Source organism: Eumetopias jubatus, unplaced genomic scaffold (genome assembly GCF_037043125.1).
Source record: "Eumetopias jubatus isolate StellerSeaLion01/CBP00866 unplaced genomic scaffold, mEumJub1_p1.0 scaffold_16, whole genome shotgun sequence".
NCBI lineage: Eukaryota > Metazoa > Chordata > Mammalia > Carnivora > Otariidae > Eumetopias > Eumetopias jubatus.
This window is the reverse complement of record NW_028274822.1, coordinates 516,636-540,106: the sequence shown is the minus strand read 5'-3', so window position 1 is coordinate 540,106 and position 23,471 is coordinate 516,636. Positions and strand designations below refer to the sequence as shown.

The following is a 23,471-nucleotide window of genomic DNA, read 5'->3' as shown; positions in this document are numbered from 1 at the left end:
CTGCTCCCCGGTAAGACCGAGCCTCTGTCCCAACCCGAACCCACTGAACACTAGCCCTCGCTCCCCCAGCCCCCGCACCCACCGCCTGCCCTCTGTCCCCATGACCTGGTGGCGCCAGGACCTCACACAAGAGGAGTCCCACGGCGCTAGCTCACGTCCCTCGGCACAGTGTCCTCCAGGCTCAGCTGTGTGGCAGCAGGGACCAGAATATCCCTCCTTTTTAAGGCTGAGTACCATTCCGTTACGTGGATGCACCACGGTTTGCCTACCCATATATCCACTCATCGACACCGGTCCGTGTCCACCTTCGTGAGTAACGCTGTTAGGAACACGGGTGCACATGTATGTTTTTGAGACTGTTTTCAGTTCTTTGGGGGATGTACTCAGTCTTCACTGCATTTTAATACATGCTTTCATATTTCTCTAAGCCACTTTTTATACAGGTTTATACAATTTATTAATTGAGATATATTAACGGGGAGGAGGGATGGGGAGGGAGGGAGAGGTGAGGGATGCAGGGCAAGGAGGGAGGGGAGGGACACTCTGGAAGTCCTGCCACCTGCCCAGACCCAGGCTCCACCCTGGCCTCAGCGCCCTCAGGGGGCCCCGGGCTGGGGACGGTCAGCTGAGGGCACTTCCCACAGGAATCCTCCCCCATGACCCGCCCGTGTTCCAGTCTCCCTGATGCTGCGTGGCTGAGTTCCAGCTTCTCATCGGTGGTAATTGCTTATAACCTCCAAGTTCCCATGGAGATTTACAAACGGTAGACTGTGGGGGCTGAGCGCAGGGAGTCTTCCGTCACGGGGCATCTCCTTCATTTTTCCCGTGCCCCCAGCTCTGCAGCACCCCAGCCCCCCCACCCTTGTCCACTCCTGGTCAATGTGTGGATACCAGACCCCCAGCGTTTTCGCCCACAGGCCTCCCACCCCCCCACGTCTACCCCTTAGAACCAGGATGCTCATGAGTCCTCTCTAAACCGGGGCATTTTGAGGTACCGGGGCACTGGCAGTAATCACACTGGGCAGTGGGCATGGACCAAGAAAGCAGCCAGGAGTCAGCCCACAGAAGGTCCATGCATGTGGACCCGGCTGCCCCCTCACCTGGGCACACAGGTGCCTGACGTTCCCTCACCCGGGCGCACAGGTACCTGCCATTCCCTCACCGGGGTGCACAATCGGGCTGCCCCCTCACCTGGGCGCACAGGTGCCTGATGTTCCCTCACCTGGGCACACACGCAATCAGGCTCCTCCCTCACCTGGGCGCACAGGTACCTGCCGTTCCCTCACCGGGGTGCACAATCGGGCTGCCCCCTCACCTGGCCGCAGAGGTGCCTGATGTCCCCTCACCTGGGCACACACGCAATCAGGCTCCTCCCTCACCTGGGCGCACAGGTACCTGCCGTTCCCTCACCGGGGTGCACAATCGGGCTGCCCCCTCACCTGGGCGCACAGGTGCCTGATGTTCCCTCACCTGGGCACACACGCAATCAGGCTCCTCCCTCACCTGGGCGCACAGGTACCTGCCGTTCCCTCACCGGGGTGCACAATCGGGCTGCCCCCTCACCTGGGCGCACAGGTGCCTGACGTCCCCTCACCTGGGCACACACGCAATCAGGCTCCTCCCTCACCTGGGCGCACAGGTACCTGCCGTTCCCTCACCTGGGCACACACGCAATCAGGCTCCTCCCTCACCTGGGCGCACAGGTACCTGCCGTTCCCTCACCGGGGTGCACAATCGGGCTGCCCCCTCACCTGGGCGCACAGGTGCCTGACGTCCCCTCACCTGGGCACACACGCAATCAGGCTCCTCCCTCACCTGGGCGCACAGGTACCTGCCGTTCCCTCACCGGGGTGCACAATCGGGATGCCCCTCACCTGGGCGCACAGGCCAACAGGCTATTTCCCGTCCCCCAGAACTCTCAGGTGTTAATCCGGCCCTTCCTAAACCTCTTCCCCTCGGGCGCAGTGACAGCACACCTCTCTCGTTAAAGCCTGATCCCTCTCTTTCCCTGTTTAGTACACTAAGTTTTGCCATTTTTATTTGGAGGATGCTATAAATACAGAGAAATAAATTTCATCTCGCACACACAATTTTCAAAGGTCCAACTGTGCCCCCGTGTGGTGACAGAAGAGACTGCAAGCCAGAGAACCTGCATCCGGAGGGTCTTCAACGCTTGCAGCAACTGCAAATAATCAGGGCTGATGGTAGTGCCACACCAGCTTCTGCGTGAAACTGTGGTGTTTGTAATGCCTCATCTTATGATCTTGTTTGTTCTTTAGGGCCAGATACTATGTTTATTATCTGCTTTACCCATTTATTTACTTCCTCAACAAATATTTCTTAATGCATTTTATATTGCCCCCCCAGCATTTTAAGCAGTTGCTTAACAGGAGGAGTAAGACCCCTCTTATGCAATAGGATTCTACAACACCACAATCTGTCCTCCCTCCCAAAGCCAATTACTTGGTACGTGAATTTCCCAAAACTGCAACACTTCGGGATAAGGGGAAATCTACGACGTCTTGGGTTTCTTTATTCCAACCCTTTTCCCCATGAAGAAGCCACCATGGCAGGAGGTTAGGGTATGTATCATACAAGCAGGTGCCCTGTGTCTCCGGATGCAGACAATTCTGAGAAAGTACATCAAGAGAATTCTGGAGTTAGAAGACCAGAACCCGAGTGCCGCCCTTCCAAACACCTGCTCTGAACGTCAGTTTCCTCACCTAGAAAATGGGGTAAGACGACCTCCTAGTTCACAGGACTGGCACTAAAACGGAATCAGGTACTGAGCTGAGCACCTCTTAAGGACAGGCAGTGGGAGGTGAGAGCTCGCCACCAGAGGAGAGGACGGAACCAGAAAAAAGTTTGGAGAACACAGTTTGGAGAACTCACCTACTAAAATTTATGTCTGAAAACCTGATTTCCAGGTTTCAAAATTGTTGGCTAAGTCCCACTAATCGCTACCCGCCCCCAAAGAGCCTCCCCATCCTCCCGCCTCCTCTGTTCCCACTGCACGCAGGGTGACAGGCTAGTAACTCCGAGCATGCACGCACCCTCTAATTCTATAAAGGGCCAGCTTCCTGATTGCATTAGCAGCATGAGGAAGTTCCAAATTACCGAGGGGCCTTCTCTCCCTGCACAGCTATCTGACAGCGTAGTATAAATCAAAGGCCTCTTGCTTCAGAGGCCTGGGAGAAGAGTGAAAGCACTGGAATTATTCCCTGCTGATCAGCAGGTGGAAGACTCCCAAAGCAGATGAGAGAAAATTGCATTTCCCATTCTCACTGTGGTTAAGGGGCTTTCACTGAAGCCTCCTGCAGTCCAGCACTGCTCCCACACCTCAGATGCTCCAGCACCCCACATGGCACTTACGCTATTACTCAACGAATGTACCCAGATTATTATTTACTTAGGGGAGCCCGCTGGGGGAACGTCCCCCTCTGGTGGTTGTCACCTCATTATACTGGGAAGTGGGCACGGTGACGGTCCCTTTGCTCCTTTCTCGGGATGAAAAGTTCTGGCACCTGTAGGGACCATACAAAGCCCACTGCGCTGCGCCCTGCAACCGCGCGAATCACACAGAAGCAGCTCCATCAGGAAGAACTGCTGTGAGCGTATTCGGCAGGACAGAAAGGCAACTGTCCTTATCTCCTGTGAGAGTGTCATCTTCATCTGTGCTTTGTCTTGGGGACACCCCGTTCACATTCCAGGGACCAGCAGTCTTAAAAACAGAAGTAGACATTTTGTGTGTTTGTAAACCACATCTACGGTTCCTATTAAACACAGTTTCCCCAGGATCCTTTTATCTGACATTCTAAAACGTCATTTTTTTTTTAAAGATTTTATTTATTCATGAGAGACAGAGGAGGAGAGAGAGAGAGAGAGAGGCAGAGGGAGAAGCAGGCTCCCAAGGAGCAGGGAGCCCGATGCGGGACTCGATCCTAGGACCCCGGGATCATGACCCGAGCCGAAGGCAGACGCTTAACCATCTGAGCCACCCAGGTGCCCAAAAGTCGTTTCTTTTTAAGGACATTTCTCCCCAAACCGTGCTTTCAAGCTGCAGTTCCACAGATCTGAGATGTGCAGCTAGGCCTTTGCTCTCGCTTCGCAGTGGAGCTGGTGGGTGTGGCTAAATTATGATTTTTATTCTAAGGGAAGGTTAAGAAACATCTGCTGCTTGATGGAAACCATGTGTTATTACAAGACGCTACGTCAGGCATTTGAACACGACATATTCCTTACAATTACACGTACGAAACAGAATTCCCACTAATGTTCTCATCACACACCAACTCAACAATCTTCCCCTGTAACTCACAGGGGATTGATCAGTGCAATTATTTTGTAAAGGTCTTTGTCAGTGGATTCAAAATAACCAGAAACAGTAATTATTATTATTTAGGATTCAAGTGTTAATTTTCCAGCTGAGATGCAGCCTCAGCTACAGGTGTGGATAAAGCAGAAAACAAAGCCGCGTGTGCACGGCACGTCTTCTGGGAGGGAGAGCACCGAGAGTAGTCTCCCTTTGTCCTGTAAGGAGGGTGGGTGCTCCCACTGCCATGCGCTGGAAAGAGGGCCCTGCGGTCTCCAGAGAATCTGCTGCCACCGCGGCTTGTCTTCACAGCCCTGCTGGTCTTCCTCGTCTGCAAGCGTCAGAGAGAAAGTGCCCACACAGGCTGGACAAGAGCACCAGGCCCCCCATCTGCCCCTGGGATGTAAGCAGAGCAGCGCGAGCCCCTCCAGTCTCACTGCCTGAGCTGCCGAGACCCACATCCGAAGTCTGAGGAGGGCAGGAAGGAAAACCCAAGCACCATTTGGGGCCAGCTCTGACGGCCACATACCCTGCAGAGCACCACGAGGGGGCCAGGCTGCTGAAGCTGGGCTGCAGTTCAACCGCGCCCCTCACCAGGTCCTGGGTCCCCCCTTTCATGTGGTTGTTCCTAAACACCTCACACCTGCAAGTCCACCTGCGTGTCGTCAGCCCTCCGCCCGAACCACCAGGACTGAACCATCACACATGCTTAGCTGGACCCACCAAGACGAGAGAGAGGGGCCCGACTAGCAGAGCCAGTGAGGGAAGAGGATGCATCCCTGCTGACCACGGGAAAGGAGGGGCTCCACAAGAGAGTCACGGACAACGCTGTGCCCGTGACGAGGAAATGCTAAGTCCCTAGAAAGACAAATGAGCAAAATGACACCCACCTACTCTGTGTCTCTGTAGAGGATCCAAGTCCTTCTGGAGAAACTGGGGCCTCAGAAGAGTCCGACAGGAGTCACCTGACACCAAAGCCAGACCTAACGTCACAGGAGAACTTCACCCCAGCGTCTCAGGAACACGGACAGAAAACCTTAACAGAATATTAGCAAACTGAATCTACAAGCATTTGAAAGGATCACAGGGATGCCTGGGTGGCTCAGTTGGTTAAGCACTCAACTCTTGATTTCGGCTCAGGTCATGATCTGAGGGTCATGGGATTGAGCCCCTCGTTGGGCTCCCTGCTTAGTCAGGACTCTGCTTCTGTCTTTTTCCCTCTCCTTCTTGCCCCTTCACTCTCTCTTGCTCTCTCTCTCTCTCTCGAAAATAAATAAATAAATAAATCCTTTAAAAAATCTTTAAAAAGATGATAAACCATGACCAATAGGAGCTTATCCCAGGAGTACAGATTGGACAAACACCTGAAAATAGATCAATCAATAGCTGTGGGAAAATATTAATGACAAAATCTAATGTCTATTCAAAAATTTTTAGGGGCGCCTGGGTGGCTCAGTCAGTTAAGCGACTGCCTTTGGCTCAGGTCATGATCCTGGAGTCCCGGGATCGAGTCCGCATCGGGCTCCCTGCTCAGAGGGGAGTCTGCTTCTCCCTTGGACCCTCCCCCCTCTCATGTGCTCTCTCTCTCTCTCTTTCTCTCTGTCTCAAATAAATAAATAAAATCTTAAAAAAAAAGTTAAAAAAAATGAAGAAAACCTCTTGGGGGGCCTAGGGGGCTCAGTCATTAAGCGTCTGCCTTCAGCTCAGGTCATGGTCCCAGGGTCCTGGGATCGAGCCCCGCATCGGGCTCCCTGCTCAGCGGGAGGCCTGCTTCTCCCTCTCCCGCTCCCCCTGCTTGTGTTCCCTCTCTCACTGTGTCTCTCTGTCAAATAAATAAATAAAATCTTTAAAAAAATTTTAAGAAAATGTTTAAAAACAACTCTCAAATAAGTAAAAGAATGTCCTCAACCTGATAAAGGACATGTAAAAAAAAAAAAAAAAAAACCTACAGCTGTAATCTTAACAGGTTTTTTTCAAAAGGATTTGTTTCTTTATTTGAGAGAGCAAGCGTGTACACACAAGCAGGAGGGCTGGCAAGAGAGGGAGAGAGAGAACCTCAAGCAGAGTCTGTACTGACCCTGACATCATGACCTGTGCTAAAACCAAGAGTCAGACGCTTAACAGACCGAGCCGCCTGGGTGCCCCTCATCACAGCAGAGTGTTTGATGAGAGACTTGAGTTCTTTCCCTCCTCAAGCTGTGAACAGGGCAATGCTATCTGTTCTCACCACTCCACTCAGCATCACACAGGAGCTCCTAGTCAGTGCGATAACCATCTCCCCTCAAAGAAAAAAGGGAACGGGAGAAAGGAGAAGCAATTAGCCATAAATACTAAAAAGAAGAAATAAAATATTTACAGATGACCTGATCCTGTACATGGAAAATTCTAAGAATTCTACAAAAAACAACACACACAAACAAAAAAAGAACTACAGAACAGGCAAGATTATCTTATCAAGACTGCAGGACACAAGATCATTATGCAAAAAAATCAATCCTATTTTCACATGGTATCAACAACCTGAAATTAAGAAAACAATTCCATTTACAATAGCATCAAAAATAATACGCTACTTAGTGTTAAGTATAACAAAAGAAGTACAAGATTTGTTCACGTAGAACTATAAAGCGTCTCTGAGAGAAATTACAGATTTAATCAAGACACATTCCATGTTCATAGGTGAAAAGATTCAGTATCATTTATACTTCAGCTCCGGGCAATCACTCCCAAAATCCTGGCATGTTTTTGTAGAAATCGACAAAGGGAGCCTATTATTTTTATGGACAAGAAAAGGACCTAGAATAGCCAAAACAATCTTGAAAAAGAACAAAGTTAGAGAATTTACGGCTTTTGAGCTGCCAACACCGTGATCAGCATAAGGACGGACGTAAAGATCAGCGGGTAGAACTTGAAACTGCAGGACGTTCAGAGTCTGCACAGCAAAAGGGACACAAAATCACGTTCTAAAGAGTCACTGGAGAGAGAGGTCTTTCTATCAAGGACTCTCTCGACCCCGTAGTACATTCTCCTGTCGTGTGCTGGATTCAAAACAGGGAACCAACCAAAGGCAACGACTCCACCTCACTCTCTGTTTTGACTCACACGAAGGCAGTCATCTGGAGACCGGGGTTTCATAAACTCCCTCCAGTGGCTGAGATGGAAACTTGGCAGTCATGAGGGGAGAAGCAAATGAGAAGGTAATTTGTACATAAATTACACGTGGAATTTATATGGGAAGATTATTTCCTCTAACATGGCAGTGGGGATGTTGGATGTTTGGGGGAACCAGCAGGGTGCAGGAAAGCTGACTGCTGCCTGCAGGCTCTCAGGCTGGGAGAAAGGCTTCCTACGCAGTTCTGAACCGATAAAGCAGGGTTTCAAATGAAAACTCGGGGCTAGAGAATCAGATTCACTCTAAAATATGTGTTCTCCACACCTGACTTGAGATAATAATTTAAAAAGTCAAACAAACCCGAGCCACGGCAGAAGGTTCAACAGTCCCAGATCTCAGTGCCATGTCTACCTGTTGTAATGAACATCCCTGGTGGGAATCTGAGACAAACTGACCCTCAAACCCTGTGGGCTGTCACTAAAATCATAATCCCCGAGATATTCCTGCAGAACGAACCCCAGACTTGACGGCATCTCCCTCCGCTGGGAGGCAGAACAATAAAGAGCCGGAAAAACCACAGCCTGTTTCCTATCGCATGATTACCTGGTTGCTTCCCAGTGCTAGGAGATGGCCCTGGAAAAGTCCCTGGTGCTCTAAAGTGCACCCTACAAGACGTCCCCAGGCCAGGAGCATGGGTTCTGCCGTCGACCCTCTCTGTGACAGATGGTTGGGAAGCAACGTCTTCTCGCCTCTACCCGACCGGCCCACCGCACGCCCCCTGCTCTCAGCAGCAACACACACAGAGGGTGCCTCATCCCGGCCTCTGCCTTCTCCCAGAGACCGCCACAGCCACATCCCTTCTCCTGGTTGTCTGTCCGCGTGCACAGTTCACACAATGTGTACTACCAGCTCCCTTAAGAAAGAAAATGCTTTTGTTCTCATGATTCGTCTCTTCTTCAAGAGCCATTTTAGAGACTGCAGCCAAGCTCACGGGCGTGGGGGCTCGGTCCCCAGCTGTCGGGGCTGGGATGGTCCCAGCGCTTGCACGGCTCATGCAGCATGTCTGACTGGCGTGTGCATTGTGTTCTAAAGTTAATCCATCACGCAGGAGCATTGTCTGACTGCAGACTCCTCTCGTGGAGCCCTGTCCTCCCAGATCGCGTCCGTCCTTCCAGCCACGGGGCCTCTCCCCGTCCTCACCATTCCCTGTGCTCCTCACTCAGAGACAAGGGACTGTGAGCCTACAACACCCCACAGTCAGCGCTGTATCTGGGAAAACAGGGGTGGGCATGGGGCATTCCCCTTCGGTCTCCCTGACCCAGTTAAAAACAAAGAAAAATCAAAGACTTCTACTTCAGGCAGGAAGGCAGTCAGGACACTCTGAAGGGTCCTCCTCACTGCAGAACAATTAGAGGCTAAGACTTGATTTTCATGCCAGGACTGGGTTTACAAGAAGCAAGGGGCGCCCTAAACACTCCCAAACCAGGGAAACCCTCATGAGCAGGGTCCGGGGGAGGGAATGTGGGTGGGAAAATACACGAAGTGGGGTGCCCTCAGAGAGCCCGCCAGAATCAGGATGACCTGGGGTTGTAGAGGGGGTACAGCAGCTCCAGATCCTGCCTGCAAGGACTCGGAAGTGCCCACCTAGGTCCTCTGGTTCTTGCCAGAGCAAGGTCACCACATTCCCACAGATTACCACCCACTGAATATGAGCCCACAAACAGCACCAACCGTGAGAGGAAACCACTTATATGAACAACAAACAAACAAAACAGATGTAAACCCACAATGACATCAAGTATTTAAATGGTCAGATTCAGAATCTTAAAAATTAGGTGTAAACTATTAAGGAAAAAAGATAGAATTACCAAAATAAATGAGCAAGTAAAAACAGACTATAAATGAACAGGCATATTTGAAAAACATCCAAATAGAACTCTCCTAAGTGAAAACTATGATTTTTTAAAATCTCAAAAGATGACTAAGACAGCAGATTACACACAGATGGAGAGGTTAATAAACTGGAGGTGCGGGCACCTGGGGGGTTCAGTCGTTGGGCGGCTGCCTTTGGCTCAGGTCATGATCCTGGAGTCCCGGGATCGAGTCCCACATCGGGCTCCCCGCTCGGCAGGGAGTCTGCTTCTCCCGCTGACCCTCTTCCCTCTCGTGCTCTCTATCTCATCCTCGCTCTCTCAAATAAATAAATAAATCTTTAAAAAAAAAAAAGAAATAAAAAAATAAACTGGAGGCGCATCTGAAGAAATTCCCCTGAGAAACGAGAAGAGGGAAAATGTAATAAAGATTGAGAGAGGAATTATGGCACGAGGAGGTTGAACAAATATCTATCTATTCAGAGTTCCACACACACTAGCACGGAAGAAGTTTTTAAAGAGATAATGCTTGAGAATTTCAGGAACAAATAAAATTCATGAATCTACAATACATCCTAAACAGAATAAAGGAAAAGAAATCACCCCTAGACACACGGCAATGAAATTACAGAACACCAAAGACAAAGATGATCACCTACAAAGCCAGCACAGTCAGACTAACAGACTTTCAACAACAAAACACAGAAACCAGAATCCAATGGGAAATGTCTTCTAATGAAAGATCACTGTCATCCTCTAGCTGTATGTCCACCAAAACTAGTTTTCCACAGTAAGAGCAAAATAAAACCCTCTCAGATAAACAGAAACTGAGGGTTTACCTCCAGCAGAACTTCCGAGAAGGCGAGCACCAATCCCGCAAGCCGGCTGAGATTTACTCACACACAACGCGGCGTAAGCACACGTATCATGTGTAGATGATACGTTACACGAATATCTTAGATGTATGTTAGATATCCCTTATTTTAACAGAAACAATTTCTTTTCATTGGAATGTTTCTCTTTCCTAACAAATTATTTGTTACTTAAAAAAAAAGAAAGATATGAAATATTAGAAAAATGCTGATGAGGTAAACTGGTAAATATACATTAAATAAAAACAAACATTGTAAAATAACAAGAGTACCTAATTCGGGGATGTAAAAATGCAGAACTAAAATACTGTACAATTTCAGTATGTGAGTCTAGAGAAGAGCAGAGGTATATATAGTATTTTAAGATCTATGTATTGTTTGCAAAGAAATTAGAATATTAAAGTTAATATAAAATGTAAAATATAAATGTAAAGTTACATTTACTAAGTTAGAAATACAATACAAAGTAAAATTTCAATGGTGATAACCAAAAGAATAAAAATAGAGTAAAAAAATAAATGGAAAAGCAGATGTCTGTATATCACCAATGGGGGAAAAGAGATGAGAAAGGAGAAAATATACCCCATAGAAACATGAGGTTAAATATAAATATATTGGACTCAGCAGCTGAAAGACAGTGTGAGAATAAATCATCAAAGTCTAGCTACATGTTGTTTATAGCATAAATATCTAAACTTAAGGTACACAAACACTAAAAGTAAAAATGAAGACTATACCAGGCAAACATTTATTAAAAGAGAGTTATGATAGGGGCGCCTGGGGGGCTCAGTCGTTAAGCGTCTGCCTTCAGCTCAGGTCATGATCTCAGGGTCCTGGCATCGAGCCCCACATCAGGCTCCCTGCTCAGTGGGGAGCCTCCTTCTCCCTCTGCCGCTGCCCCCGCTTGTGCTCTGTCTCTCTCTGACAAATAAACAAAATCTTAAAAAAAAAAAGAAAGTTAGGATAGTCATATTACTTCAAAGAAAATACATTTCAAGAGAGAAGCATTGTTCAGGATACAGGGAGCTCCACACAATGAAGAAGGGTCAATTTGTCAAGGATATAAAAATTCTAAATGTGTATTCCTTTAATAACAGCCTCTCCCCCCCCACACACAAACACATGCACACACACACATACACAAACACATATACACACATACAAACAGTTAATCTCTCTACAGGGAGAGAGAGGAAAATTCGTAACCAAAGAAGAGATTTCAACTTAGCTCTCTCAACCACTGCTTTTGGTCAAACAGAAAGATATGTAAACCTAGAAGATTTGAATGACACATTCAAGAGGGTTGATTTATTGGGTAGATCTAGAATCCTGACTCAAATAAGGAAAAGATACACATTCTTTTGAAGCACACATTAACCCAATCCTGGAATTATTCCAATAGCATTAAATTTCAAAAAAGTAGTGTCATTCAGATTATGTTACCTGACTATAATGCAATTTAGAAATCAACCATAAAAATATGGAGAAAAATTCCCATGCATGTGGACATTTTTAAATATACTTCTAAATAACTTATTTGCCAAAGAAAAAGATCATAGTGAGTACAAAAGAATAATTGCATGACTGACAGTAAGAAGATTATATATCAAAACATGTGAAAGGAGGCAAAAGTGATGCTTGGTAGGACATGTATGTCATTGAAGTTTTCCTTAAAAAGAAGATAAGCCAAAATTAATGAATTAAATATAAAAGAACTTTGAAAGATTATTAGGTATAACATCAGTTCACAAAAACCTATTGCATTTTTATATGCCAGCAACAGTCAACTAGAAAAGGTTGGGTTTTGTGGGGTTTTTTTAAGTATCATGTATCAACAAAAGTATGAGCAAAAAAAAATAAACTAGGAATAGATCTAACAAAAAAATGTGCAAGTCCTATATGGAGAAAATCATAAAAATCGTATCTGAAGACCTTAAAGAGAGCCTAAATAGACTGATATACTGTGTTTATGGATGGCACAATTCAAGTCACAAAGATGTCACTTCTCCCCAAATTGATTTATAGACTCCATACAGTTCTGATCAAAACTCTTAAAAAGTTTTATCAATAAAACTGACACACTAATTCTAAAATTTATGAAAAAACAAAGGCCACAAATATCCACAAACCGTGTGAAGAAACTTCCCAGATGTCATGACTTATTGTGAAGCTATAGCAATTGAGACAGTTCGAGAATAAGCAGAACAGAAAGTCCAAAATAGGCTCATGCATTTACAGGGACTTACTGCATACCAGAGATGCGTCGCAGATCAATGCAAACGGGATGAGCTTTTCCAAACTGGGGCTGGGACAACTGCCTACCCCGATGGGAAAGAAGTCTGATCAGTGCCTGACACCACATATGAAACACCCATTTCTTACTACTTAAGGACTTCACTGTGAAAGGCAAAGTTTTACAGATTTTTAGAAGTAAAAAAGAAGCGGGGCGCCTGGGTGGCTCAGTCGTTAAGCGTCTGCCTTCGGCTCAGGTCATGATCCCAGGGTCCTTGGGATCGAGCCCCGCATCGGGCTCCCTGCTCCGCGGGAAGCCTGCTTCTCCCTCTCCCACTCCCCCTGCTTGTGTTCCCTCTCTCGCTGTGTCCCTCTGTCAAATAAAGAAATAAAATCTTTAAAAAAAAAAAGTAAAAAAGAAGCTATCTTTATGATTCCAGGTTAGGCAATGCAGTCCTAAAATTAAGAACTTCTGTGCATCAGAAGATTTTATAAAGAAAATGAAAACAGGACAAGGCAAAAAGTGAGAGATGATGGGGATAACATATAAACAAGGAAGGTGTTCAGAAGCCATAAGAAACGACTACAAATCAGTAAGAAGACAACCCGGTGGGAAAAGAGTGATCAACATGAAAAGGCACCTCAGAGAAGAGAAAGCACAAAAGGCAAGAAAACAACAGGGAACTTGACTTATAGCCAGAACGGCTACTGGAAAGACGCAAGTTAGGACCACAGCTTCAACTCTAACACACATCTTCACCCGGACTCACAGACTAGGAAGCGTGGTGCAGGGCTGCCGAGGGTACGGTGGGGGTACAAGCTGAGACAGCCCCGCAGGAACGTGATTTGGGGTTGCCCCATACATCTGCATTCTGGGATTCAGCAGCTCCACCCTCAGGCTCCAGCTCAGGGGCACCAGGAAACCCAGCACTTTTCATAAGAATCCAAAACAACCCAAATGTCCATCTACAAGAGAATGGTAAATGCATCCTGTCACACTCCACATGAGCTATTAAATAGAAGTCACGATAAACAATAACCACACAAAGTAATATGGATGAATTCTGGGTACATAGTGATGAATGAAAAAGCCATTCACAGACCCAAAATCCCCATATATGTGTGATGCATTTTTTTGTGATGCATTTTTTCCAACCTCAAAACCAAGCATAACTCCACAGTATGCATGCAGCAAAACCCCACACAAAGGGAGCACAACAAATGCAAAATTGAGGGAATTAAGGGGGCAGCACAGGAAGGTGGGGAGCATACAGGAGTCCTCACAATATTGCTAATGCTATAGATTTCAGGTTGGCTGACGGGTTCATTTTAGGATTACACACAGATTTTGGTATCTGCTTAATTTACATAATTTTTAACGGGGAGGGGGAAGGGGAAAAGAACAGAGGGAGCCATCCAAGTAAAAGCTATTAAATGTTACCACTGGGTAAACAAGTACCTGTGATGCTTGTCTGTGTCTGCCCCTCCCATCTGCTTCGCAGAAACACCGCCTCCCTCCTCAGCAAGCCTTGCTCCTGCCTGTGTTCCCAGTCCCCGCCTGGACCCTCCAGCACAGCCCCCTCCCTACTGGCAACACCAGCCCTGGTCTCACCACAGCCCATGACACCACTGGCCCTGCTCCCTGCCGGTGCCTCCATTCTCTGCCCACAACACTGTGGCCGCCTTTCCCACACGAGAGATGCTCCCCTCACTTGGTGCCATCTGCGCTGCCCTGGTGGATCCAGAAAGCTGCCACAGCAGCCCTGCTCTCCCACCCACTGGCTGGCTCTCCCGAGTGCCCAGGCAGCTCAGACCTGACAGACTCCCGGGGAACTCCCTGTGTCTCATCCCCCTGCAGCCCCGCCCCCCTTCCTGGTTCAGGGTCTTCTTCCAGGGGCCACTCTGGACCCCTCCTTCTCACTAACCTGCCCAGCAAGTGACAAGACCTGGTGGTGGTAGCTCAGAAACTCTCCCCACAACTCCTCCCATCTGTTGGGATCACCGGGAACTGGGGTCTCCAGCTCCAGGCTCACTCTGCCCTCAGCTATCAGCAGTGCCTTACACACAGATCAGAGGAGCTCAGACATCTGCCCAAAAATACGTAGTAACTACCACTGCCTACAAACCTAGCTACACATTAGAATAACGCAGCGAGCAAGACTCCTGATGCTCGGGTCCCCTCCAAAACCAATTAAGTCAGAATTGTGACTGGTGGTGTCTGCAACCTTTCAAACATCCTAGTCCTGTTCCCGTTTTTGCCATAAAGGACTCCATCAAGGGATCCCCCAGAACCCCAACCACGATGGTCCTTGTGTCTGGAAGTCCTGTTTCCTCTTCTGTTAGAATCCCATTCAAGGTCTTCTTCCAGCAAGAGTGAAGTAGGTAGAAACCAGCCATTGCTCCTGCCACAAGAACTTGGGGAAAACAGGTACTTGCAAACACCATGTTTTAACAGACACCAGAGAGCTCTGGAAACTAAGAGGGCTGAAAAGTCTGGCTCTCTGCACGGGACATCAACCTAGTGCTCGAGAGGCATGCACATCTCAGGAGTGTGGCCAGGCCTGCAGGACAGTGGAGGTATCTAAGACTAGACAAACTCCCAGCAGCAAGAAGGCCTACAGAGCACCCAGGAAGAACCGTGAAACCACACGGGGACTGAGCCATACTTGAGGCTCCAACAGGGCCCTACCCCAAATCAGTTGTTGAATTTAGGCGATCAGCCCCTCCCCCTGTGCGCCTACAGAAGAAAGGCTGAGGTGTTGGGAGCTCTAGATTTCTTCTATGCACGATGCTGGCGTGCCGCTAGGAGCAACTGGGACAGTCGCATGGTGTGTCCCCTGAAAGCATCAGGCCTGGCAGACCTACGCAGAAGGGAGCAAGGGGGACCAAGAAGTGAGTCCTGAGGCTCTCTTTGGGACAGTACCTGGCAGGAGTCCAGAAGGCTCTTTGGAACCTCACAGATTGACCTCTTGAGGCTTCCAGGACTGTTTTGGGTAAGTTTGGGGAGGGGAGGGGGCTAGAGAACTTGCAATAGCCAGAGCCTGAAAAACCGTTTCCATGACAGCTGGGGTGGCCCGAGGATGGTAAGGGGGTCAAGGGTCGCCTCTTTTCATCAGAAGAGGATTCGGGAATCAGAAATCTATGAAAATGGCACCACTGCAAGGTAGGTAAAATTAAGTGAATACCACGCGTGGCTCTTCTCCTATAGACTAGGGTTGGGAAGAGCCAGCAGCCCCTTATGGCAACAATACGGAAAACGTGTTGCTCTTTTCTAAGGATCAGGATCAAAGTCATGTTGGCAGAAAACATACTTTCACCACAAAGCTATACTCTATTAATTCCTGAAAAATGACACTCATTATAGGGAGGTGTCCCTGCCTCTTGACTAGATTTGAGATTTCTTCTTTTTTTAACGTGGGTGTTCTGGTCACACATTCCCCTCTACGCCCTGCATTACCTGCAGCACACAAGCTTTAGTGTTTTTCATTCACAGGTTTCTTATTTCTCGTGATTTCCTTTGTTCGGTTACTTGAGGAGTGCTGCTTAACGTCCACACAACTGTGACTGTCCCCGGTTTCCTTCCACACTGTGGATTTCTAAATTCTGCAGAGAACAAGGCGCAGTCGCTCAGGCCAAGTGTTGACATAAGCAGGAAAGCAGCCGAGGGCATGGCTGAGACCAGAGGTCACCCAAACCAGCACAGACTGGCAGGACAAGGGCCACGGGAACCCGGGAGAGCCAGCGGCCGATGATCGCGGGAGCCGCAGGGAGGAGATCCGCCGCCCCGCCAAGGCTGCCCGCGGTGGGAGGCCGCTGCCCCGAGGGCTCTGCACGGGCGTCCATCCCTGCACACAGCGGAGGCCCTGCGCTGCCGGGACGCAGCAAGCAGCAGGCGAGGAGAGCCGCCTCCGACCGAGCCGTGGGTTCACGGACTGACTCGTTCTGCCATGTTTGCGGGGAGCCACCACGACACCTTATGTGACTCGGGGGCAACCAAGCTCAATGTGTAGCGCGACCCCCCTGCGTCTGGAGCCCCCAGCCTGCTTTACAATCGCTGCCCCCGCTTTCCCACCGCATAGAGCTGGCTCGGTGCAGAGGCGCCCCGGACAAACCCCACCGCGGTCAGCGAACAGCTTGGTCTGCGAACTGTTAAGAGCCAGCCCACAAGGCGCCCAGGGGCGGGGGGCCGGGAGGACGCTGCTCCCGGGGCGAGCGCGGCCCGGAGGCCTGCTGGGTCTGCAGGGCGGCCGCACGCCCCCCTCCGCCCCGCCGCTCGGCCCCGTACTGACGGGGGCCGGAGGGCCCGGCAGCCGGCGCTGCCTCGCCTGCCTCCCCCTCCGCCGGTGCCCTCCCGCCCCAGGCACCAGGGAGCCCCGCGGCCGGAACCGCGGAGCTTGGACAAACCGCTAGGTCATCACCGGCCCGCCGTCCCTCTCCTCCCGCAGCTCCAGGGACCTCCCTACGCGCGAGCACGGGCCACGGGCCACCGCCAGCCAGCACCCCAAGCCCCGCGATCCAGGCGGCGAGCGGCCCGGAGCGCCCGCCTCCCCCGGGCCCCGGACGGCGCGCGGCATCGGCCGGAACCGCAACTTCCCGATGTGCGCGTGGCATGCCGGGACTCGCGGTCTCTCCACAACCGGCCCCAGCACGTGACTGGGCTGCAGCGGGCGGCCCGCGTTGCATGCCGGGACGCATAGTTTAACGACCCTGGGCCCCGGCTCTCCAAGGGAGTTATGGGACAGGGGAGCGCGCGGCATGCCGGGACCTCGCAGGGCACGCCGGGGGTTCAGGGCAGCGGCGCGCGCTGCACGCCGGGACCCGCAGCCCCACGCCGCAGGAGCTCCCGGGGCACATGGGGCGTGGCCACGCTCTTCCCGTCCGGCCGGCTCCCAAGACGCTCCGGGCACCCGCGTCCGACGCAGCGCCTCTTGGGCCTCGCGTGGGCGTGTGTTTACACGCGGGCCCCGCCACGCACGCACGCGGCGTCACGCGACGTCAGACGCTGTCCCGGAAGTTGGCGCGGGCCGGGCGGCGGGTGGAAGCCGGTGCCGGAGCGCGAATTGCAGCGCCGTCGCCTTCGCGGCCTGGGCCGGGGTCGCCGTCCCGCCCACCCACCCACCCGCGATGGGCAGCGGGCCCTGAGCGCCCCGCCCGCTCGCCTGCCTTCCCACAGCGACCCCGCCCGGCCGCGATGGAGGCGCCGCCCGCGGGCCGCGTTCCCGCCGAGGGCACCCCGCCGGCGGCTGTGGCCGAGGTGCGCTGCCCGGGCCCTGGGCCGCTGCGCCTGCTCGAGTGGAGGGTGGCGACGGGCGCGGCCGTGCGTATCGGCTCCGTGCTAGCCGTGTGTGAGGCCACCGCCTCCACGCAGCCCGCCGGACCCTCCCCTGCCCGCGCTGGCTCCGGGGGCTGCGTGCGCGCCGAGGGCAGGCTGAGGTCGGAGCGCGCCGGCGTGGTGCGGGAGCTGTGCGCGCAGCCAGGCCAGGTGGTGGCCCCCGGGTGAGTGGGGTCGGGGGGCGGGGTCTGGAGGGGTCCTGGGCCGGGCACTGGGCAGGAAAGGCCCCCGGGCTGCAGCCAAAGGGCCTGAGCTCGGGGAGCACTTTGCGCGTCTGAGGGTCTTTTCCGCAGTCGGAGCGCAGTCACCACCGCGGCCTTTGACTTCAGCAGCCGCCGAAAGTGCAGTCCTGAGGAGGGGAGGGCGTTCGGTCCCCTTCTGTAGCCCCCCGCCCCGGCTGCGCGGACGCGACGACCAGGCGCGCTCCACCTCGTTACCGTGGCGTAAACTGCTGGGGATGGGTGCACTCCCGGGGCTGCTCGTAAAGCTCCAGAAACGCGGTTGTAAAGGCTGGTTGTGCATCGTAGCTCACGGGGTGCAGCCTCAGCGCGGGTAGAGTTCAAGATGACGCAGGAGTAGCACGTTGTAGCTGCTTAGAGCTCCGTTTCAACCTCATAAGGGACTGTTTTCTCTTGTCCATCTACACCTTGCGTCAGTTTCCCGGTGTCGTGCCCCGAGATTGTGTTGATGTGTGGGCACAGGTGTGTGATGTAGACATGACTCATGTTTTCACTGTCCGGAGCAGAAACCCGGCAGGTGAGCATTCTGGTTCCTGCTGCGGTGGTTGGTGCACGGCTTCGCTCTGCCGGGGCCGCGGTACACCTTAGGCTCCTAGGTGCTCAGCGCCCTTCTGCACCCTGCGGCCGGCTGGTCGTGCCATTTGCTCTGGTCTCTGCTCCTCTCCCTGCGGCTGCACTATAACTGCATCTGTTGAGCATCTGCTTCCTGCCCTGCCCACCAAACACTCCTGGCCTCCGTCCCAACCCCACAAGCCTTTTCCTGTGTCCACTTCTTCCCACTCATTGTTTGGAGAGGGCACCCTGGTCCTTGGCCTTGGGGTGAGGGCCCACGCCTGCCCAGTGAATGCAGGCAGGGTGGGATGGGAGCTGCCTTGGGGCTGCACCCTCCCCAGGAGCTGTCTGGCTGCTCTCCTTTGGAAGGGAAACACTTGCTGGGCTGTACATCTGGCATGCTGTGGCACACTGCCATCATTACTTTGAGGTCAGAGCCTACCTAAACCTGTGAGCCCATAGTTGGGGAGATGAAGCCCGATGCTGGTGTGTCACTGTGTAGAAGATTCCTGAGGGGAAGGGTTCTTCATTTCCTTCTTTTCGTCCAGTTATCCAGAAAAGGCCAGTAGGGTCCAGGCAGATCACGGACTAGTTTGCAGCTGGTTAGAAACTCCATGTGCAGTGCTTTGATCACATCAGCCCGACTAGCAAAGCAGAGTAACCCTATGCGTTAATCTCACCAGTCAACCAAGTAACTAACCTGATGACAAGCTCTCAGTGCTGAGAAGTTCTTTCCTTTTTGTGTTTTGGATGTTTGAGATTGAGGGTATCTCGCTGCTGTGATTCATCACGAGGCTCTCCAGAGTCTGATGATAGTATTTCTCCTGGAGATGCAGGTAAAGCGCTATAGCACAGCCAGGCTCACCTGCTTGGAGCTGCCCTTGCTGTCTTCATCATCACTGGCATCGGTGGGACTTCTCTGACACATCAGCGGTTATTCTCAAGCAAGGAACTGCTTCTGGGTGTAGTTGAAATAATCACTAGATTATCGTTCTGATTTGCATGTTTTGTACCTGCTCTCAGGTAGAGGTAGGAACTGTATTCTTCCTCCTCTGATAGGGAGGGAGGGCACTGGGGTCCCCAGGGGTTTTGACGTGCCCAGCACCTCACCTTGCTGAGGCTTCTCATGGTCGTCCTACGCCATGCCCGTTCTCTCCTTAGACCACGTTGCATCCAGAGTCCCAGTGTGGGGAAGTAGATAGAATGAGGGTACGTGTCTGTCTTTACAATTTCCATGTGGTTAAAAGTATTTTGATTTGAAAATATTCTGACATGGCATGATGGGTCAGAAACAATCTATTAATGATCAGTTTACCCAATGATGTCCTTCCTTCCCACCTGTCTGCTTTTATGTCTGTTATCATTCACTGGGAGGCAGTGAAGTCCCAAAGGAAGATATATGAAATAATCTGGGGACACGTCTGGTGGTGGTTTAGGACTGATTGGGGGGGGTAGTTGTCTGTAATTGACGTCTGTCCAGTTCCTTCTGTGCCCCGTAGTCTGTCTACAGAAGAAAGTTTGCATCAGCCAGGGTCTGGGGTGAGTGCTGCTGAGGAGGGCTCCAGCATCACTGACCGAGCACAACTGTCCCATGCTTGCTTCGTAGGTATTAGAACAAAAAAATCTCAGAGAAACTCATAAAGAAAACTTACCAGCCTGAGATTGTGGGGTTTAAAATTCTGAGCCCAGTTCACTGGGTGCACTACAATACTTATCTGTAGAGGTCTTATCTTGGAAGTAAGGAAACTACTTTTCCAACCCAATATTGAACCACCTTGATGAACTAGAACATTCTTTTATGTTTTCACTGTCAGGAGCAGAAACCCGGCAGGTGAGCATTCTGCTTCCTGCTGCGGTGGTTGGTGCACAGCTTCCCTCTGCCGGGGCCATGTACATCTTAGATGTACATCCCTTAAATGATCTTATCCTTCTCTGTTGACATCTGCACTATTTAAAAGATTACCCCAGAGACACCTGGGTGGCTCAGGAGAGTCAAGCATCTGCCTTTGGCTCAGGTGGTTATCCCAGGATCCTGGGCTCCTTGCTCAGTGAGAAGCCTGCTTCTCCCTCTGCCTGCCGCTCCCCTGCCTGTGCACGCATGCTCTCTCTCTCTCTGACAAATAAATAAAATCTTAAAAAATATATTTAAAAAAAGATTATGCCATTAAAAAGACATTTATGTCTAAAATTGGGGAAATTGTCACTTCGTTTAATTGAATCCACTTCAAATGAATTTTTTTGTTTTTTTCAGTTTTCACTTAACCAGAAAACCACTGGCCTTTTTATCTACTTACCTCTATATGCACACATGATTTAATTTTATTGCAGTTCTTTTGATTTTTAGGTATCTTGTCTAATCCTTTAAATAAAGACCTTTGGACCAAATGGGCTTTGAAGCTTGGTCTGCCTAAAAACTGATGGGTAGATTTCAGTAGATGGTAGCATGCATCACCATATTTATTTCCATTTTCATGTTTAAAGTTAATTTCAAAGTATATGAAATCAAATATCTGGTTACAGAAGAATGGGCAATCTTTAACTTCACATACCGTTTTTTGAACGGCATAAATACTGATAGTAAAGCCAAAAGTGATAACAAAGGAAGTAATATATCAGTTGTCTCAGAAAAAGTGCTTTTTTTTATTTAAGGGAGTGAGAATCTAGACAAAGTAGAACAAATCAATTTCAAAGTATTCATGTAATATCTTAAAAGATAAATATAATTTCTAAAGACTGTAACTAGACCTTAAATATTTCTTACTTAGCACTTTGTATTTATAAAATTCCTTAGAACTTCATGAACTTGAGCTAGATGTTGACCTGTTTAGTCTTTGTATTTTGAAGAAACTTTTAGAAGACGTTCATGGTTTTATGGTGGTGCTTTGAATTGTAGGTGCTGCTAGTTTCCTCCCATCTGATTGGTCTCTTGTGCTGGCTGTGAGTTGGTGGGATGAAGGAGTTCGGTCTGCCTTACGTGTTAGCTGATACCGTATGTCCCCTGCAGTGCTTTTCATCTGAGCATGGGGGCAGGGTGGCTGTTGCTGTTTAAGGCTGGAAGCATTTAAAGTTGCCGTCATGCTATTTTGAAGAACTTAGCAGCACTCTGGGGTGCATCCTGGAGACGAAGTTGAAATTCTGAGGCCAGGGAGGCAGTTGGCCTCCCCGAGGCTGGGAGTCCTTCCCTGCCTGTGTAACCCAGCAGTGCAGGGGGGTCTGGGTGTGGTGGTGCCACTTGCTTTTGAAGCATGAGTTTCGTCAAGTAAGTCCTAGGAGGCCACAGTGGAGGTGCATACAGGTTTAAGAGAATTCTGTACAGAATTGCTTTGTGGAATCTCAGTAGCTCAGTCTGTAGTTTTTCTATGGTACTGGGAATGGGTCGTCTTTTTATTTTAGTTTCTTCAAATGCTTTGGGTCTTGTCTCGTACAAACACGACTTCAGTCACCAGGCTGGAGGTGGCCGGTGTGCTCTGAGGTGGCTCTGTCCTGGCTCTCACTTCCTCATGGGCCCAGCTTGAATGACAGGCAGGGGGGATGCCCTGCACCCTGCTGCTGGCACCTCACCTGCCCCTGCAGTAGTGACGACGCTGGTGTACCTTTGTGCTTCTTTGTGGACATAACTCCAGACCTAGGAAAAGTTGCAGAAGTAGGACCAAGGCTTCTCACATAAGTGTCACACGGGTTTCCAGAGGTCAGCATGTTGCCATATCTGCTCTGCCTTTCTTCCCCCTCCACATGTGGTATTTTTCTTCCTGCGGTTGAGGAGTAAGTTGCAGATGTGATGCACTTTATCCCTAAATATTTCGATTTCCTAAAAAAATTCTCTTATCTAACCCTGGTACAATGATCAGAATCAGAAATAATGTCCATGCAGGGCTATTTTCTGCTCATTGGATCTCCCCGGTGGGCCAGTATTGTCCTTGGAAGCACAAGAAACCCCAGATCATGTGTTAGGCTCAGCTGTCAGAGCTCCTGGGTCTCTAACCTTGGGTGGTTCCTCTGTTCCTCCTTTTTCTTCTCATTATCAGCTGGTGGTTTTGCAGACTGGCTGTCAGTTCACACTGTGGTGTGCATTTGGGCAGGAGTTGCCAGAGTGCCTGTGTGTCCTGAGCGGGCCCATCAGGCAGCAGGTGGCCTCAGTTTGTCCCATTCTGGTTTGTTAGGTGGCGGTTTGTTAGGTGGCGGTTTGTTAGGCCCTCCCTGTGCCTGCTCCCCAGCTGTCCCTGGCTGTAGTGAAAACTTACTAATGTTCTTGTTGTAATTGCTAAGTATCTTGTGAAAGATACTTTCTTCCTCAGTAAATATCTTAAATTCTCGCATCAGATGGTCACCCATCGTCTCTGGCATCTTGAGGACTCTTGGTCTGAATCTCCTGTATTTTCGTTTTTATCAGGATTGTCCAGTGGTGACGTTCTTAAGTCTGTTGTTCGTCTCCATTTCTGGATTGGCTTTCTACTATAAGAACAATTAATTTAACAGTGTAGACTCTTGGGTTCTTATTGTCCACTACTGTTATTTGCCCTGATGCTCCAGTTGTCCCAGGTTTGGCCAGTGGGAGCCCGTCGAGCTGACCCCTGTGGTGAGGCCCCGTTGGTCTCAGAGCGTGGCCATGTTTTCTGACACAAGTGGTAGTGAGGCTCCTGTTCCCGAGCTCTGGAATCACACATTTCTCCAAGAAGTCCTGCTTCCTTTTAATGGAGAATGACATTTAGGAACCAGGATCTGGGTGCACAAAATACATTTCCCCCCGTGCACTCATACACTAAGCTCTGTGTGTGGCGTTTGGAGGAGGGCCTTGAGCTCTTCTAATCTACAAGGAGAAGGGAAGGGTCAGACCCAGCATTTAACAGGATGGCTTCTACGAGCACAGAGTTCAGGGTACCCACCTTCCTCACTCTTTGCTCTTCCTGATACCCCCCCCACCTCCCCCATGCCCTCTGGCCTTCCCATCA

At 50.2% G+C, this 23,471-nt stretch overlaps 1 protein-coding gene and 1 long non-coding RNA gene across 5 annotated transcripts in view; one reads left to right on the top strand and one right to left on the bottom strand.

Moving 5' to 3' along the window:
- Positions 1–935: 935 nt before the first annotated feature.
- LOC114202453 (uncharacterized) lies at positions 936–17,007 on the bottom strand. Of its 2 annotated transcripts, none has more exons than XR_003607802.2 (4): positions 16,804–17,007; positions 15,857–16,002; positions 13,170–13,365; positions 936–3,721 (listed from the first exon to the last, which is right to left on the bottom strand). It is a non-coding gene; the product is annotated as an uncharacterized LOC114202453 (long non-coding RNA). The 2 variants fall into 2 exon arrangements; XR_015767045.1 differs by lacking the exon at positions 936–3,721 and adding an exon at positions 10,902–11,106 and having other exon boundaries at positions 16,804–17,006.
- Positions 17,008–17,528: 521 nt separating this feature from the next.
- The window catches only part of CTDP1 (CTD phosphatase 1), a 54,756-nt gene continuing 48,813 nt past the window's right edge, over positions 17,529–23,471 (top strand). The window contains exon 1 of one of the 3 annotated variants that reach the window (XM_028095632.2): positions 17,529–17,895. In XM_028095632.2, the coding sequence (XP_027951433.1) occupies positions 17,591–17,895 (305 nt within the window). In that variant the 5' untranslated portion in view covers positions 17,529–17,590. The remainder of the gene's footprint in view (positions 17,896–23,471) is intronic. The other 2 variants (XM_028095631.2, XM_088019573.1) reach the window with 2 other exon arrangements.